Here is a 17,943-nt window from a genome sequence, read left to right on the forward strand (position 1 = left end):
GTTCACAAGTAAGTTTAATTGGGACTTGTGCCCAATTTTCTTAAGTGTTTCTCTTGATAGACACTTAAAAATCCATAACCATGTTCCAGCTTTCCATCTGTAACCTGTCACACTGCACAGGTTGGCAAACCGTTAACTTTAGTCTCAGCCATGGCTTACTGGTGAGTATTTTTTGCTTCTGAGTTAAAAAAGTCTTTGATTCATGCACCTTGAACTGAGCTGGTGATCTTAACCTACAATAGAATGTTGTGGTGAACGAGTGGAGTGAGGGATGGTTAACAGAGAGAGAGAGCAGACAGTGGGAATAAATGGTTCATTTTCAGGTTGGGAGGCTGTGACTACTCTTCTTCTTTGGTAGTCCCTTGGGATTGAGGATAACTCATTTCAACTTGGTTCCTAGGTGGCTGACGAGGCTAATGTGGGAATTGCAGACTGATGGGACAGGAGAATGTGGGTGGTGGGAAATTTGCGAAGTGGTCCAATTCTTCTGCCCTTTCTTTAGGGCCTGCGTGCTCCCCATGTATGGATTCGAGGTTCTCAACACCATCCTAAATGCTCCATCTCTGCCCTGAGCAGGAAATTGCTCCTTCACACATTAACACACACCCCGATTCTCCTGTCACTAACCAACACCAGGGGTGGTTTACACAGTAGCCAATTATCCGACTAATCCGTATATCTTTGGGATGTGGGAGGAAACCAGAGCGCCCGGGGCAAACCATATAAACAGAGAACATGCAAGCTCCACACAGACAGCACAGCACCCTAGCTCAAGAGCTGGGTCACTGGAGATGTGAAATTGAAGCTCCACCATGCCACCCTCTAGTTTTTAAGGGATTTTTATCTTGATTTTTGTTTTAAATCAGGTGCAGTGAGCCATTGGCCAGAAATATGTTCTCATCAATGGAGCTGCTAAATCTGGGGGAACCTGATCTCTGAAAAGGAGAGTGAAAAATCAGATTCAATGGTATAGCATGAATTAGCTCAGACACCAAGCCCAGGATCTGAACTTAAAGCTCAATATACAGCCAGTTTTAAAATGCATTGGGCATTAAATCACAACTGCAAAGGTATAAACTTAATGTATTTTGCTTAGTGAAATGTTTTAATTACAAGCATTCCCCCCATAGATAAAAGTATTAACAGCCTCCACTGTATATAAATCAGATTAACATGTGTAATTACTGTAAAGCTTCTCTGATGTGCTTCAAGAAGTTTCTCCAGTGACTACAAGCCATCAAAGCTACAAAGATTCCCTGGGATTCAGTTCCTCGGCCTTACTTTCTGCTCTCACTCATAAGGTCCTGGAGCTCCTGGATGACCCAGTGGTAAAGGTGGGTCTCCCTGACCTCTGACCACTCACAGCCACGTAATGAACCCTGCCACAATACATGGGAATTCAGCTGCAGTTGATATGAAACCTGGTGGTGATAGCTCTCACAGTTAAGTAGACTCAGTAAGTCATCCAATGCCAACCGGTGCCTGTCAGACTTTACCGCAGTGAAGTCTATCGGGATCAGAGAGCTGAGAGGGAAAGAACAAGTACCAAAGAGCACTGTCCTTCTGTTTCTTTGTTTGAACTGTCCCTTTAAGTTGTGATTTTGTATGGACATTTATTTCTCACGTGAGAGATACATGATTTCTCACAGGCACTTCCCAGCCTCTGACACTTCAGCCATTCAAGCAGCATCCTTACCCTGGAAGCCATTGGTAGCAGTGGTTACAGCATTGTAAAAGTACATTTAAGAGTGTACCATGTGACATGATACTGATACGTTGCTGCACCAGACACCGCTGTTTGGTTGAACGTTACTGTCTTCATTAAAGAATGCTCTTACCTTTATCTAATCGCCAAGACATGGCAATAACATAAAGAAACTCGGATACATTACATTGGCACAATTTTAGGGTATTGCTGCTGGAAGAAGGACCAAGACAGTGGGGTAAATCCTGAATGAGGTTCTCTGAGTTGACCAGTAACAACAGCAGGCATTGGACATCTTGGACACATTAGAGAGCTTGAGAAGTGTGAGTGCCTCAGCCATTGGTACGTGAAACGTTTTTCTGAGAGTGAGTAATATCCTAGAGCTCTCGGGGCGGGGAAGCGGGGTGGGGGGACACAGAACAGGAAATTGTTACAATACATGAGAAGAGGAAGATGATTTTTTGCTGGTGGTGGAACCAAGACAAGTGAGACAATGGTGAGTCGACCAATGCCCTGAGCTGCAGACGAGGACTCACATCAGGACAATTTGATTACCATGAAGGGACATTTTAATCTGGCACTGGAGATTTTCAAGAGGTACAAGTTTGCTACATCCAACCAAGAGGCAGAAGAAACTCTGCTGAGTATGAAGGTGGGCTGAGGTGCAATTTGATGAGGTGAGATGGGCTTTGTGCCAAAGAAGTGCAATTTCCAGACCTTTTTTGGATGAGGCACTGCAGAATTGCATTGCATGTGGACTGGTTATGAGAGAATACAGGCTAAGCTATTTGATGTGGTGGACCTAATGTTGGAAGGACCATGTAGGCTGGCCACCACTATGGAAATGAGGCACGAGGATGTACAGCTGTTTCACTTGGGGTGCGATTCCAGAGTGTGAACATTGAGCACCCAAAGTACAGTATGGCTGTGCCCCTTTTTTTGTCCAGAGCATCAGCTAATGTTGTCACAGACAGCAGCTTCGCCAGAAATCCTTGGGTCTCAAGGGCCCAAAAGATGGGGGAGACCTTCACAGCTATGGTGAAAGAGACCTCAGAGGAGCGCTCCCCAGAAATGGAGTCCTGAACGGTCCCAGCAATTACTGGTGCATTCACCACCATGAACTTGGGCAAACAGTGCTCTGGTTGTGGTCACAACAAATGGTCATCTCCACAGGATTGAGTATAGAGGCTGTGTGATCCATGGTCTGTCTGTCTGCGAACTTGTTTCCACCAGTAGTCCATAGACAGAGTTTGTCACACTCCTCTGCTCAACACATTATGCATGGCTTAATGTCCCCATACTTTCTGGTATTTAATGGAGAAGGTGGATGATCCATCCACGTGGTGAAGGGAACAATGAAGCAACACTTGCTGGTCTAGGATAATGGTCCATGACTCATTATCTTGCATTGTTTCTTCTTAAGTACAGGGCCATACCTCACTCCACCTCTGCATATTCCCCAACCTAGACCTCTGCAAACAGATGAGTTTGGAAGGACAGTGGAAGAAGAGGACCCCAAGGAGTGGTGTGAATCATATGGTCAGGAGAGTTGCTTTCAAGTGGGTATCAGAGTGTGAATGCTTTGACTGCTTTTCCTTCCACTAATTCTAGATATTCAAAGCAGAAATTCATTCCTTCACCATTACCCACCACCAACCACCCAGGCTGCAAATCCTCCAGGATTCTCTTAAAGTCTCTAAAAATATATTATTCACCTGTGATTAAACCTGGAGAAAATTCTCTGACACCTGAAAAAAAACCTTTAATTTTCTTTGATCACATTAGCTTATTAGTAATGGAAAAGTTAGAAGTGAGTGTGCAGGTGGTAAAAGGTGAGATAGAATTCTTTGAAACCTTAGGGAGTACATCCCTCCATCATGGGCAGGACTGTGACCTCTGAACCCTGGGCCAAAGCCAACTAACTCAAACGTAAATCTCCCCTGGGACTTCCAGGATATTCCTGCACTGTTTTTTTCTCCACGCTCCAGCCATTGAAGTGTGAGAAAACTCATGCAAACTGACTTCCTTTGCAGGGATGAGAAGCCACAAGTATGTTAACAGAATGATTTCACAAGAATTAGAGACATAGAACCGTAGTTCAGAGGAGGGTTCTTTTCACTTCAGCACTTTTGGTAAAGGCTCACATACAAAAAAGAGCAATTCGGAGCTGCCTATAAATATTTAAAAAGCGCATCAAAGCAGGCCCTGTTAAATTAAAATGTTGTCACATTGGCACAGTTCGCCTCCAGCAGTACGAGCTCTCACACGCAAACCTTAGCAGCATGAATAACAATCAAAGCAGCAAATGTCATACTGCGCCCTGCTTATTGAAGGTGTTACTTTAAAAAATACGGTCGACTTTTCTCCTGCAGAAGGAAGTGTTGAAGATTTTGTGGTTCAATAATGCACTGGTGGTGATCATAAGCCCAAGCACATACTAAGGGAACAAACCAGTCTGTGCAGACAGTGTCACATCGTGGCAAAGTCAATCGCAGTAATATGGGCTACTGATTAAAACCACTATCTGAAGGAGACTGCATGTGAAGGCAGGGCAGTGTACAGTATAAACGAATGAATGAAAAGTATTCCCAACATGTGAAGAGCTGCCAGTTCTTTCCCATTTCTCCTGCCCAATCAATCCCCTTTGAAACCAACAAAATGGCACCCACATGCCTATCACAACTTAACATGTGCATAGAAGCTGGACATGACATTTCATTTCCCTTAGTGATAACACTTTGCATTAACATAATGTCTTCATTGTGTTGGAACTATCAGCAGGCTGGTATAATGGTACAACTTGCGGTAAAGGCAAGATTTTGGGACACAACTGTGTTGCCCAACAATGTCCATGAGGGTGGAGCATCACCTCCAACCAGGAGACCCTTTCTCACCTCAACTCCACAACTGCATATTTTGCAGTGGAGTCATTGGATAGTTACCATAACAAGAAAAAAGTTTTTTTTCCAACAGCTCACACTTTTGGAACTGTGTGCAATTCTTATTGCAATCATGCTGCGATAGAGTAATGCAGATACTGTGAAGTAAGCACAGACTCTTATCATATTAAGGGCATACAGGACGATCCTGAGAGATTGCTTTGTGGAGACCTTGTTAACTTGACCCACAGTTTTGAACAATGAGAAGGTGAACTCATTGAAAGAAATAATATTCTTGAGGAGCTTCACAGGAGAAATAGAGTCATAGAGATGTACAGCACAGAAACAAGCAGATGTAGTTTCCTCAGCTTGGGTAAAAGAACCAAAGGCTAGGTGTTTCATGCAAAAAAGTTGAGATAGCATATCATCCATCACCTCAGCAATGGTGACACAGGCCCAAGGACTAATTGGCCTGTACTGCTACTCTTTATGTTTCGTTCAAGCTCCTAAATCGACCATAAGATTTGTGATCTGTCACCTTCACTACCCTATTTTGCTGTAAAACAGTTGAAGAGTACCTTTGAAATTTCATACTCTTACATTACACGTGCAATGATGGCAAAGGCTAGACAATTATCACCAAATGGAACTAGAGGTAGGTATTGGAATATTTACTTATAGTTCGTGAAACCAGTCTCCAATAGTACTCTCTAATAGCTCAGATGATCAGCACACCATGGGTAAAATATTGAACTCTTCTCATCACAATGTCCTCAGAACGTGTTGAGTTAGCTGATCCCTGCTAAGCCAGAGCTGGGATCAGGTTTTCTTCCTTCGAGCATTGCGTGGAATGTAGACTGGGAGTGGGTAAAACAGTTTACTGGGTTGCTCCTCATAACTGAAAGATGTACAGACACTCCGGCATATTTGAAAGGTCCACCTGACTGAGGAACCAGGGAACATTGAGGTTCAGGGCACCTGCATTATATCACAAGGTAGTGTCTTCAGGAGGAAGAGGAAAAACACATTGAAGGCAAAGATAGAGCCCTCATGGGCTTGCAACTTAATAACTCCCACCTACTGTATGCAAACATACACTGCAGTGAAGTAACCAAAGGCTATTGAACTTGAAATACAATTTGCATTTGTATAATAATTTTATTACAGTTAAAAGCCCCAAAGCCCTTGGCATAAGACAAAAAGAGGTGTAGTTTGGGACAGGTAACCACAAACTTGGCTAGCAGATTTTAAGAAGTGTCTTAAAGAGGTATGGTGGGCCTGGATAGATGAAGACACAGTCACCGGTGGTGGGATGAAGGAAGAAAGGGTTACAAGACCTGCTGGATATATACTGTTGGCATGAATTAAAGGAAATCTCAAAGGGGTTTGTGGTGGAGGGCGGTTCAGATGTAGGGGGTGACAAATCAAGTGGAGATTGAGCTGAAGAGACACAGAGATGACCAGTTGGAATGGCAAACATTTGTTTCACTTCTTGTTAATTGAGCCTGAAGAGCAAGTTCTTTAGAAGCAAAAATAAAATGGCCAAAGCTTAGTGATAATACAAAAAAATTAGCTGACTGTAATTTATATAAGGGAAATTATCTGTGGCTTTAATTCACTTGGAATCCAATGGGTTTCCTACTGAAATGACACCTTCAGTTCTGCAACATTAAAGCCTGAACAATTTCCAACAAAATATTAGTTGGTGAAACTATGTTCACAAAACACTCCTGAAGTGTATGAGCACATTGTAACTTGACACTTCACTCCAGGCAACCATGCATGTAATATCTTTGGACCTGCAGGGATACTTCCACTCAAAGGATAACAGTAGATAGAGAATAAAAACTTTGAAAGGTGCGCAATGAAAAGTAAATGGGCTTGGGGCCACACCACCACCGCTCTCGCAACTCTCCCCACCCCACCCCCCACAAGCCAACCCACCTTCCCCACACTCTCTCAAATCCAATTTCTCGACTCTATCACTAATACCAACAAAACCATGAGTGCACACACACACACACACACACACACACAAATTCCTCTGTCTTTTGTTGTCTCAAGGAACTAAATGTTTTGAAGGGAGATGCAAATTACGAACCAACAAAGGCAGCTGAAGGTACAGAGATAGCCAAAGGGAGATAGTCATCTCAGGAGCTTCAAAGAAAAATAAAACAGAAGTCGAAAGAGTTTGGTCTGTGCATAAATGCAACCATTGTCAGAGGATAATCAGAGCGCAGCCAACTTCATGAGCACTGCACCGCCGTTTACATGATCACATTTCCCGCACGGCTCCGCACAACGGGTTGTGTGGAACCCATTGAATTCCCTCACAGCAAGAAGCTTGCTGCACAGAGGTGCAGAGTCAGCCCCATCCCTCCCCATCCGAAGTTGTTCTAAAAGATCAGCTTTCACAAATCATACACTAAACCTCCAGCTTGATTGAATATTTTCAGGACGATACACATTGGGCGAATTGGGTGGCTCTTTGACACTGAAAAGTGTGCCTTAACTTGAATATGCAAAGCGCCAACAAATATATTGAATCAAAACAGGGGTGGGAACTGCTGGAAACACTCTGAAGGGCAAGCTGAGCCTGAGTAAGAGTCTCCAACCCGCAAAGTTGTCTGTTTCTCCTCCCACAGACGCTGCCCGACCTGCTGAGTGTTTTCAGCATTCCCTGTTTTCGTATATTTGAGTTTTCCGCCGTTTGTAGTTTTCCTTTAATTTTCAAATAAATTGAATCCGCTACCGATTGCAGAGTCAGACATTCCACTGCAGGAGTTGGAGACTTGAGGGCTTCAGGGGGTGAGGTGGCCGGGTTCGGATGCAGCGCGGAAGAAATGCCAGCAACACACAAAGGCGCTGCAGGAACTCAGCGGGTCAGGCAGCATTTATGGAGGGAGATAGTCGGCGTTTCGTCTGCGTTTTGATTTGGGAGGTAGGGTGGTGTTGTGGTCTAAAGCTATTGCTTTTCTAAGACAATCGGACCTATTCTTCACCGGTGCTCAACCTGTAAAGGACCAGTTTGGAACATTCTTGCAATTCTATTTTGATGCAACTCTGTACCAAATCCCCTCCAATAAATGGAGAGTGCAGACGCTGAAATCTGGAGCAACAATCTGCCGGAGGAACTCAGCGAATCGAGCAGCATCTGTAGGGGGAAAGGAACTGTCGACGTTTCAATTCCGTCCCCCCCACAGACGCTGCTTGACTCGCTGAGTTCCTCCAGTAGATCAGAAAGCAATTGACGCGTTCTCGTTAAAATAGTTCACTGGGCTGTGCTTTAACGATAACAAGATCCTCAAGTAATCGAAAATATAGGCAACAGGGGTCACAAAGAACAGTGAACAAGCAGTTTAGGCAGACAGAACCCCCTGTGCTCACTTTCGGCGAGACGGACAGACCCCACCGTGATTCCGGCCATCCGGAGGCTGGAAGATAAATCGCACCCGGCAACCCAAGGAAATTCGGGGTCACTAATTCAAACATGAACTACAAGTGCACCTTATGAGCAGAGCGGTGTTGGCGGGGGTATTATTCACGTAGATAATGCATATCACGCTTTAGGGCACTTAGATAGCGGGCTGACCTTGAAAATACCCCAACTCCGAAGCCCTTGGAGCGCACGTTTAGCAGTTAACAATTCAACTTTTTTTTATCTCGCAGGCAAATGCTTTTGAGGAAGACGCTCTCTCCTGGCACTTCCATTTCACCCAGACCAGCCTGCGTTTTATTCCAATATAAACTTCCGGAAAGCTGAAGATTCTTTAAAAAAATTCTATTACAACCCTTCATCGATTGCTAAGAAGCAACGATCGTAGTTTATTAATCTTCCTGTACAATCACCAGCTACCGAAGCGGAGAGCGGCTCCGCGCAGGCTTTGTGTGTGTGTGAGAGGAAATCTTCCTTTGATGTTTGAATTGAGATTACTTTGATGTTCGTCTAGACAAACCGGATTTAACTGCTAGCTTTGAAGGCGAAGGCAGTTTTAAAGTCGCTAAGACAGTTATTAAATCGTAGCCAGAAGGGGGAAAATGTCCCAGCTCATGTCACACTTACATCGAAACAAAATTTAACCCAGGTCTTCAACTGCAATGTTCTTGTCGATTTCAGGTCAATTTCACTGATTTGTCAGGATCAATGTCCGCCACATCTATCATCTCGCCTCCTGCCTAACCCAACACACCAACCTTCGGCGTCCCGCTTCTCCGCTTTCCATATCGTCTGTCAATAAACAGATTGCTGCACGGAGATTTAATTAACTTTAAAAGACAAGGTAATGGGAAGCGGCATTACTATAATTAAGAATATTTTTATACAGAACGGACTGCTTTGAAAATAGCTCAACCTCCACAACATTGCAATGGCTTGGGGATAAATTTCTGTTCGTTTCATCAGTTCTGCTCGCCATTTAAAATAAACAGTAAAAACGATATTGACAGATTTTGATATTTGTAATTTAAAATAACGCTAAATCAGGGCAAGTTTCCCCCTGATCTGTTGGTGGATCTCTCTCTCTCTCTCATTCACTCACTCTCTGCAACTGTAACAATACATAAACAATAGTTTTTTTTAAATTTCCGAGAGGATTGAGTTACAAAGGAACTAACAGAGGACACCTCCACTAGGGGAGCGCATTGTTACACATACACACACAGTGGAACAAGCTACTTTCATCAAGCGAGGAATCCTGAATCACAACACCTAGCTGCTTCGGAAGTGAGCGCAAAGGAGACATCAGGCTATGGAAGCACTTCCAAGACCGTTGCGTGGAAGGCAATTTAGAACAACCCCTCCGTCCGCACTCACATACCGCGCTGTACAGGGAGTTATTATCCTTCACTGGATTAAAACTAAACCCAGACTCAGAATAGAGACACGGAGCGAAGCAGAATACTATTAAAAGCCGAACTCATGCTTTTTTTTATATATAACAAATAAACCCAGTATAATGGTTAAGTGGCTCTGTTAGTAGTTGCCATGGTAATCTGGTGCTGTGAATTAATAAAACATGGTCACCTTCCCAATCAGTGCAACTCTCAAAGAGGATCTTTTTTTCATAAGACCCAGATGCACTGACACCCTACAGGGTGCTGAACACTGGTGTGTGACGGGACGCTCTTTATTCCGGTTGAACTGCCAGATTAAAAAAAATAAAATCTAAATACCGGAAAACAGAAAATGGGAATAAATTATTCGCAGGGGACTCGGCAGGATATGTTGGTATCACTCAACACGCGCTCTCTCCCCACGTGCATTTGAAGCCACAGAGACGCTCAGTAAAGAGCCTTTAACACACCACATTGTACAGAACGACACGCACACAGTTACAAACGTAATCTGCAGCACCGACAAATTAAACATCAGTAAACCACAAGGCATTTCATCTGCTCTCAAAACACCTCCCGGGACGGAGCAACTCTAATGTATGTTTTTTTTTGGCGAGACGGTTAAAGAAAACTTCGGAACAAACTTTGCAGCTCGAACCCATTTAAGTTTGAACACGAGACCGGTTTAGACAAGACATGGACGGGGACTATTGACAGCGGGATCAATATCTGGCCCTACACCAGCGATAAGCGATGTGGTTATGCATTTGAACCGACGTTCACGCTGCTCCACCAGCAGCCAAGACCGGAGCCATCTTGTTGAGTGAATAACCACTCTGCAAAACTTTTAAAACATTTTTGTTGTGTGCCCGCAGCACTGCCGAGCCAGGGCATCGATGCTTCATTTTTTACCTGCACAATCTCTCCCTCTGCGCTGATCGTGGCTCCTGCCCGGGAGAATCGGCCTTGCAAGTCCGTTGTAAAAGTTGTATATTCACCATTGGGACTGGACTCGAAAAGCACCACTTCCACAAAGGCAGTCTCCTTGGCACAAACGGACCCCAAACTTGTTACCGCCACTACCAAGAGCACAAGCACCAACTCAGCTCCCCTTAACATCATCTTGCCGGTTGTACTAGCGCTGATCGGGACATAATTTCTGATTAATCCTGGCTTGCGCGAGGCTTGATGTTTGTCCTTTCCGTTGACAGATGTCTAGAGAAAAAAAAACTTTAATTTGCTTTTTTTTCTAAAGTGGAAACAACCCTCCCAAAAATAAAGCAAAGACCACTTGGTGACCGGCGCCGATCCTTCTCTGGGCAGTGTGTCGATTTCACTGGAACAGCCTTGTCAATTACATGGTTCTGCTCGCCTCTCCTCTGCTCACTCGCTGCTCGCCTTCCACAGCTCCGCAAGGCGGCACCCGGCTTTGATCCAGCACGTGATCCATGTAGGGTTATCCCCACCCACCAATCTCTCTGACCTCTTTACTTTTTCACAAGGCGGAAAAAAAAACAACGACTTGGGCGTTTTTTTGTTGTTTGTTAAAATTATAGAAAGTGGGGCTTCGTTTCTCTGCACCCGGGCACTCTTCACATCCACTCCACCAGGATGCCCGACTCCTGTTTGCAACTCTCCACCCGGCTCTCCAACAACCCCCGCAGCTAAAATGCGAGGGTAAGATTTTACATCCAAGGATAGAAATTCCGCTGCGCGCTTACGAATGTGTTAAAAGTTAGCACATCTGTAGAACAGACCTCCCGTTCGGAGATTCTGCGATTATTTCACAAAAACCTGTTTAAAAAGTGATAAATCAGATTCAACAGCAACTCTCAAAAGAGATGCCACAGTTCGAAGGGAACACTCCTCCTCACCCCGCCGCCCAGCCGTGAGTTAAGAGTTGGGTGAAGGGCGATCCTTCACAGAGTTGTCATTGACTCAGAAGGATTAAAGACCTGATTTAATTTCAAAGTGATAAACATGTGGCAGATTTTAGCGTCAATTGGCGTTGTATGTAAGTGTAATGAAAATTTCCTTAACTATATTAACTACTTGTCCCTTGTCATATAGCACAGAAACAGGCCCTTTACTGCATTTACCAGCACTTTGTCCGTAGTTGTCTCTGCCTTGGCGATTCCAGTGCTAATTCAGATCCTTCTTAAATGTTGTGAGAGTACCTGTCTCCTCCACTTTCTCAGGTAGTGTGTTCAACTCAAGCCCAGTTTATTGTCATGTGCACAAGTAAAGTGAGGTACAGGTACAATGAAAAGCTTGCTTGCAGCAATATCACAGGCACTTAGGTACAGACAACACAGAATACAAATCTTATATTAATTATACATAAATTATGCAAGACAGTGAAGAGGGAGGAAAAAGACTGTGTAAAAACAAGACATTAATGCAAAAAAAAGACACAATCAGAGACAGATCCATGGTAGTGCAAGAGGTGGTCCATAGTGTTCCATTAGGGTTGTACAGGTCCGTTCAAGAACCTGATGATTGTAGGAAAGTAGCTGCTCCTGAACCTGGTGGTGTGGGACTTCAGGCTTCTGTACCTCCTGATTGCAACAACCTTCTCAGATCCCTCAAATCCTCTTAGATTCCACCCCCCACAACCCTCTCAGTGCTCACCTTAAACCTATGGCTTTAGATGTCTGCATTATGGAGAAGGGTTTCCTACAATCTAACCAATCCATGCCCCTTGTCAGTTTGTATACCTAATACTTGGCACAATTTCCAAGTCTGCAGATGATACTGGATTTGGAAAGGAACCGAACAGCGAGGAGGATAGTATGAGGATATCGGCAGGCTGGTGCAACGTGGTAGCAAATCTATCACAGAAGAATGCAAAGTTTTGGATTTCAGAAGGGAGAACAAGGGAAGACAATACACCACCTGGTTATTCCTCTTTTGCACTATTTATTTATTTTTGTAACTTATTGTAATTTTTATGTCTTGCACTATACTTCTGCTGCAAAACAACAAAGTTCACGGCATATATCAGCGATAATAAACCTGATTCTGATTCTGACCGATGGATTGCACAATTCTAAAGGCAATGGAACAGAGATATCTCAGCCTATATATGCATGGTGAATATGACAGGGTAGATTGACAAAGGGGTTATAAGTAGAGATATAAGACTGTAAGAGCAAGGAAGTCGCAATGAATCTTCTAAACACCAGCGGACAATCATGTCCAGTTCTTGGTCCCACAAAGATGTGGAGGCTTTGGAGAGAGTGGAGAAGAGAACTTATTAAAATGGTTGTAGAGATGAGAGACTTGGTTTGGGGTTGTTCTCCTCGGAACAGAGGAAGTTGAGAAAGGCTCTATCTTTATTAGTGACACGTACATCAAAATGCACAGTGAAATGTATCTTTTGTGTAGTGTGTTCTGGGGGCAGCCCGCAAGTGCCGCCACGCTTCCAGTGCCAACATAGGACGCCAACAACTTCCTAACCTGTACATCTTCAGAACATGGGAGGAAACCGGAGCACCCAGAGGAAACCCACGCAGGCATGGGGAGAACATACAAACTGCTTACGGACAGCGGCCGGAATTGAACCCAGGTCGCTGGTGCTGTAACAGTGTTGTGCTAACCACTACGCTAGTTGGAGAGAAACGGTTTCTATTGGTAGAATGGTGATGAAATATTGAATGAAGAATGAAGTGGAATAGCAAAGCAATCATTTGTGATATGAGGAAGTTTTTCCTGTACTGCTGATGGTTAGGAACACCAAAACACTCTGGGGTGGGGATGGGGGATGGTGGGGAAGCAAGAATGCCTGGGTAATGGAGGCAGGTGAAGTCATGACATTCAAAAGACAACTGGGTTTGTATTTGAGAGTAAAGTGTTTGCAGAGAATTGGGGGGAGGATTGGGTTGGATTATTCTTATAGGGATAGGCTGAGTGGTTTCTTTCCATCCTTCAAGCTTTCTTTGATTTGGGCGAATGGAAAAAGTATGATTTCAATATAATTGGGATTAAAATTGGAATAAAGAATAAAAAGAATGAGTCATATGTACAAGTTTCCTCAGGGTGGGAACCAGTGATTCACCTCTTTGCCATCAAGCCCAGTGAAAAAGCTTAATTTCAGAAGTCATTTTGACCATGCCTTTCCCAGTTCATACATTTTTAATGAAGACAAATCTGCAGCTGACCTTACGGATTATAAGCAACTTACCCAAAATTACTTAAAATAAATGTACCTGAGTGCAAGCTCTCTGATAAATGAATCTACTGTAGCAGGTAGAATCACAAAGAATACACAACACAGGAAGAGGGCATTCAGACCAGCTGGTCCTTGCTGTCACTTATGCTTCACGGGAGCCCCCCCCCCCCCACTTCTTTTCCTTCCACTCTTTCATGATGCCAATGCCACCACCCCCACCATGTGTTACATTTTTTTGTTGTATGAAATCTTCACAGATGCACATAGTTTTTTATATATTTAGAGGTGTAAGCAGGATGCTACACAAGACACTTAGGATTAAAACATACAGGACCAAGACCAAACTTGGGAAATTTAATGAAAAATGAGTTATATCAACAATATCCTGCACAAATGACATTTTATAAACTAAAATAGAAAATATGCCAACTTCCTTTGTCTATATATGTTATTTCCCCTCACTCATTGTGCTAAATATATTGGGATATAATTGAACCAGAATCAATTGGCTTGGAATCTACTCAAACTTTCTTTGAACTTCTCTCAAAATGACCCAGTGTAAATATTGTTTAATGGAGATACTTACACCACCTCTTGTTAATTGCTCATGGCTTTGATGCAACACCATGTTACACGGCTACGTTCACAGCATGGTTCTTCTGTGCACCGGGATTTGTTAAATTTTGATCGTCACTATGCTAAATTTCAGAGGGACAACACAAACATCTCCTACATCATCATGTGTGACTTTTACCACAGCTGTTAAACAGTAACTTCATTTGTTCTGTGAATGCACCATTCGTTGGAAGTGGGATAGTGGGATGACCTTGAATGTATTGTCCAATTAATGCTTTGGATTTGGTTCTTATGTTTCCTTAACTTTTTATATTCTGTGTGACTCCATACATAAAACATCTTCCAATGTTCTCATTGAATCATAATGTTATAGAATAAACACACACACACACACACACACACACACACACACACACACACACACGTGAGTCATCTACAAATCCACTTGCTAAAACTAAAATAAAACTATGTTTTACAGGCTAAATAAAGTGACATGTAAAACTGTCATCTTCAAAGCAGACCTGCATTCCCACCCTGTTAACTTTATTGAAGTTATAAGCAGGCAGTTTGGTATCCTCTGCTGATTACAGAGGGGGCTTGTAATTGATGCAGAGACTCCCTTTGATCTGCCCTCTGATCCTGTGAAATTGGACCCACCACTTGCCACTAGTAGACTTCATTGTCTTGTTAGGCCAACCACAATAATCAGAGACAACATTGCTCTGTGTTTCAGGTCTAAATCAAATGGACCCTCACACATTTATTGTGAAATCAGATTATAAGAAGCAGAGGCAGGAGGCACCGGTCAGTCCCGCAAGCCATTCAATAAGATTGCGGTGAATCCAGTCTTAGCCTCAAAATCACTTTCCTGTTCTCTCCCCGTGCCCCATGACTCGCCATTCTCCCACTTGAATATCTTCAGTGACTCCACTTCCACAGCTCTCTGGCATTGAGAATTCCAAAGATTCACACCCCCCCCCCCCCCGAGAGAAGAAATTCTGCCTCATTTCCATCCTAAATGGCAACCCCTTAATCTGAAACTCGAGAAAACATCCTCTCAACATCCAGCCTGTCAATTCCCCTCAGAATCTTTTATGCTTCAGTAAGGTCATCTCTCAGTCTTCCACACTTCCATGAGTACACGCCCAAATCGCTCATTCTTCCTTCATCCCAGGAATGAACCTAGTGAAACCTTCTCTGCATGGCCCCTCATGTGCAAGGATTCTTTCGTAAGTATGGATCCCAAAACAGTGTGCTGTACTCCAGGTGTGGTCTGACCTGTGTCCTGTAAAGTTAAGTTGAAATTTCCCCAATTTTTTATTCCATGCCCCTTGCAATAAAGGCAAACATTCCATAATCTTTCCTAATTACTCACTGTACCTGCATGCTAACATTTCGCCTTTCATGTACTGGCACCTCCCCCCACCCCTTCCCCCGATATATTGATACTATATATTTTGTAGTCACATTTCACTTAAATAATAAGTTGCTTCTTTCTTTTCTTCCAGAGTAGATCATCTCACATTTTCCCACATTATACTCCATCTGCCAGTTTCTTACTCACTCACCTAACCTATCTATTTCAAATTTACAGGCACTTTGTGTTACCCTCACAATTTGCTAAAATGCACTTATCTTTGTATCATTGGTAAATTTGGCCACAGTAGACTTAATCTATTTATAGATTATAAATAAGATATCTTTATTAGTCACATGTACATCGAAACACAGTGAAATACATCTTTTGTGTAGAGTGCTCTGGGGGCAGCCCGCAAGTGTCGCCACGCTTCCGGTGCCAACATAGCATGGTCACAACTTCCTAACCCGTACGTCTTTAGAATGTGGGAGGAAACCGGAGCACCCAGAGGAAACCCACGCAGACACGGGGAGAACGTACAAACTCCTCACAGACAACGGCAGGAATTGAACCCGGGTTGCTGGCGCTGTAATAGCGTTACGCTAACCGCTACACTACTGTACGTTAAGGCCCCAGCAGTGATTCCTAGAGCACCCCACTAGTTATAGGTTGATGTTTACAGGTACAGTGTACTGACTGTCAAAGATTCTTACAGCACAGAAACAGGCTCTTCAGCCCACCCATCCATGTTGAACATCAAGCACCCATTTACACTAATCGTGCACTAATCCCATTTCATTCTCCCCATGTTCCCCTCTGCTCCCCCAGCATCTACCACACACTTGGGGGTAAATTCACAGCAGCCAATTAACCTACCGACCCACACATGTTTGGGATGTGGGAGGGAACCAGAGCTCCCTGGTGAGACCTACACAGCCAAAGAATATACAAACTCCACTCAGCACCGCAGGTCAGGATTGAACACAGGTGGCTGGTGCTGTGAGGCAGAAGATCTACTGGCCCTGCACTCTGCTGCCCCAGAGTGGCGTCATTTTGCTCTGTGTCACTTTATGATTCTGTGATGGAGCCACTGTAATTGATTATTTTATCAGTTTCTCAAATTTGGCATTTACAATCTATTCTGAAAGGATGTGATAATTTGCTGCTCTGAAATAACTAGCAGCTTAAAGACGAAATTGCAGCCTCTGTTTAAAGCATTGTGTTATTTCCTGTGGTTTGATTCTGTGCTGTGCTAACTCTGCTGAGATCGGGAGGTGAGATGTGGAGATGGGTGAGCTGCAAATGCACAGGTAAGAGGAAGGAAGAGATTTGGAAATTCCAGATCACTGTGCAGTGACCCCTGCTGGCAGGATGTGTTTCTGGAAGTTCAAGAAGCATGGTCTGACTCAGCTGCAATCTATCTCATCGTTGAATGACCATCTTTCGGATGAGGCTTTTGACCTAGGCCCTGTCTTCCTTCCTCCACAGACACAACAGGTCCCTGGGCATTGTTTCAAAGAAGAGGAGGGGAATTCTATCAAGAGCCTGGGCAACACCTATCCCACAACCAACATCAATACAACTGATTATTGGGTCATTCAGCTAGCTGCTGTTTATGAGAGTTTGCTGTGACTAAATTTACTTCTGTGCTCTGTCAGGAAAGCAACTTAATTGATTGTAACACTCTTTTAGAAGGTGAGTTATGAAAGGCGCTGTGTATATGTAACTTCTTTCCAACTGCCCCTTATTCTTCATTCCTTTTGTTGAGATTGCATTATGTCCATTGGTTCCTTACCTCTTCAGCCTATCAGCAAGTGATGCCTGGTAAGCAGGTAATACAACTGGTCCAAGACTACTCTAGTAAAGCTATTGTGAGCAAACCAGTATCTGTGAGTAACTCACGTTTGATTTGCCAATCTTCTCCAATTGTACACTTCCCCTTCCCCTGACCTCTCACAGAACCTGGCATCCAGCAGCACAGGCTGTCATTGTTTCATTTGGTACTTCAATTAGCATTAACTCTTTAATTTTCAATTAAAAGCTTTAAAATAGTTTAATGAAGATGTTTAAGAAGCTATATAAAGTGCATATCTGATATGCACAGGTCCTCAAAGATGAATAACACTGTTACATTGATATCACATGTAGAGAACAATATAAAGCAATTTAATTCAGATTATCAATATACACCAACAATAAAATTGATAGCTCACGGCTTTGTACTTAGCTTCATCAATATTCAAACATTGCAATTTGACCTTGAGTCATGGCTTGAAAGGTAATAAATATGTGATTCTTTTTTCTGTTGTGTTCTGATATTGTACTCTGACACTGAACAACTGAACAGGGGTAGGAAATTAATAAAGTATAAGAGATAAGGCCCAGAAACTCTATTGTGTTGCATGTTTATGTGTGCTACACA

At 43.4% G+C, this 17,943-nt stretch overlaps 1 protein-coding gene across 3 annotated transcripts in view; it reads right to left on the bottom strand.

Moving 5' to 3' along the window:
- znrf3 (zinc and ring finger 3) overlaps nt 1-10,824 on the bottom strand; it is a 218,390-nt gene extending 207,566 nt beyond the window's left edge. For all 3 annotated transcript variants that reach the window (XM_052032112.1, XM_052032110.1, XM_052032113.1), the window contains exon 1: nt 10,330-10,824. In XM_052032112.1, coding sequence (XP_051888072.1) covers nt 10,330-10,539 — 210 coding nt within the window. In that variant the 5' untranslated portion in view covers nt 10,540-10,824. The remainder of the gene's footprint in view (nt 1-10,329) is intronic.
- Nucleotides 10,825-17,943: the final 7,119 nt, after the last annotated feature.

Source organism: Pristis pectinata, chromosome 17, assembly GCF_009764475.1.
Source record: "Pristis pectinata isolate sPriPec2 chromosome 17, sPriPec2.1.pri, whole genome shotgun sequence".
In the NCBI taxonomy this organism is placed as follows: domain Eukaryota; kingdom Metazoa; phylum Chordata; class Chondrichthyes; order Rhinopristiformes; family Pristidae; genus Pristis; species Pristis pectinata.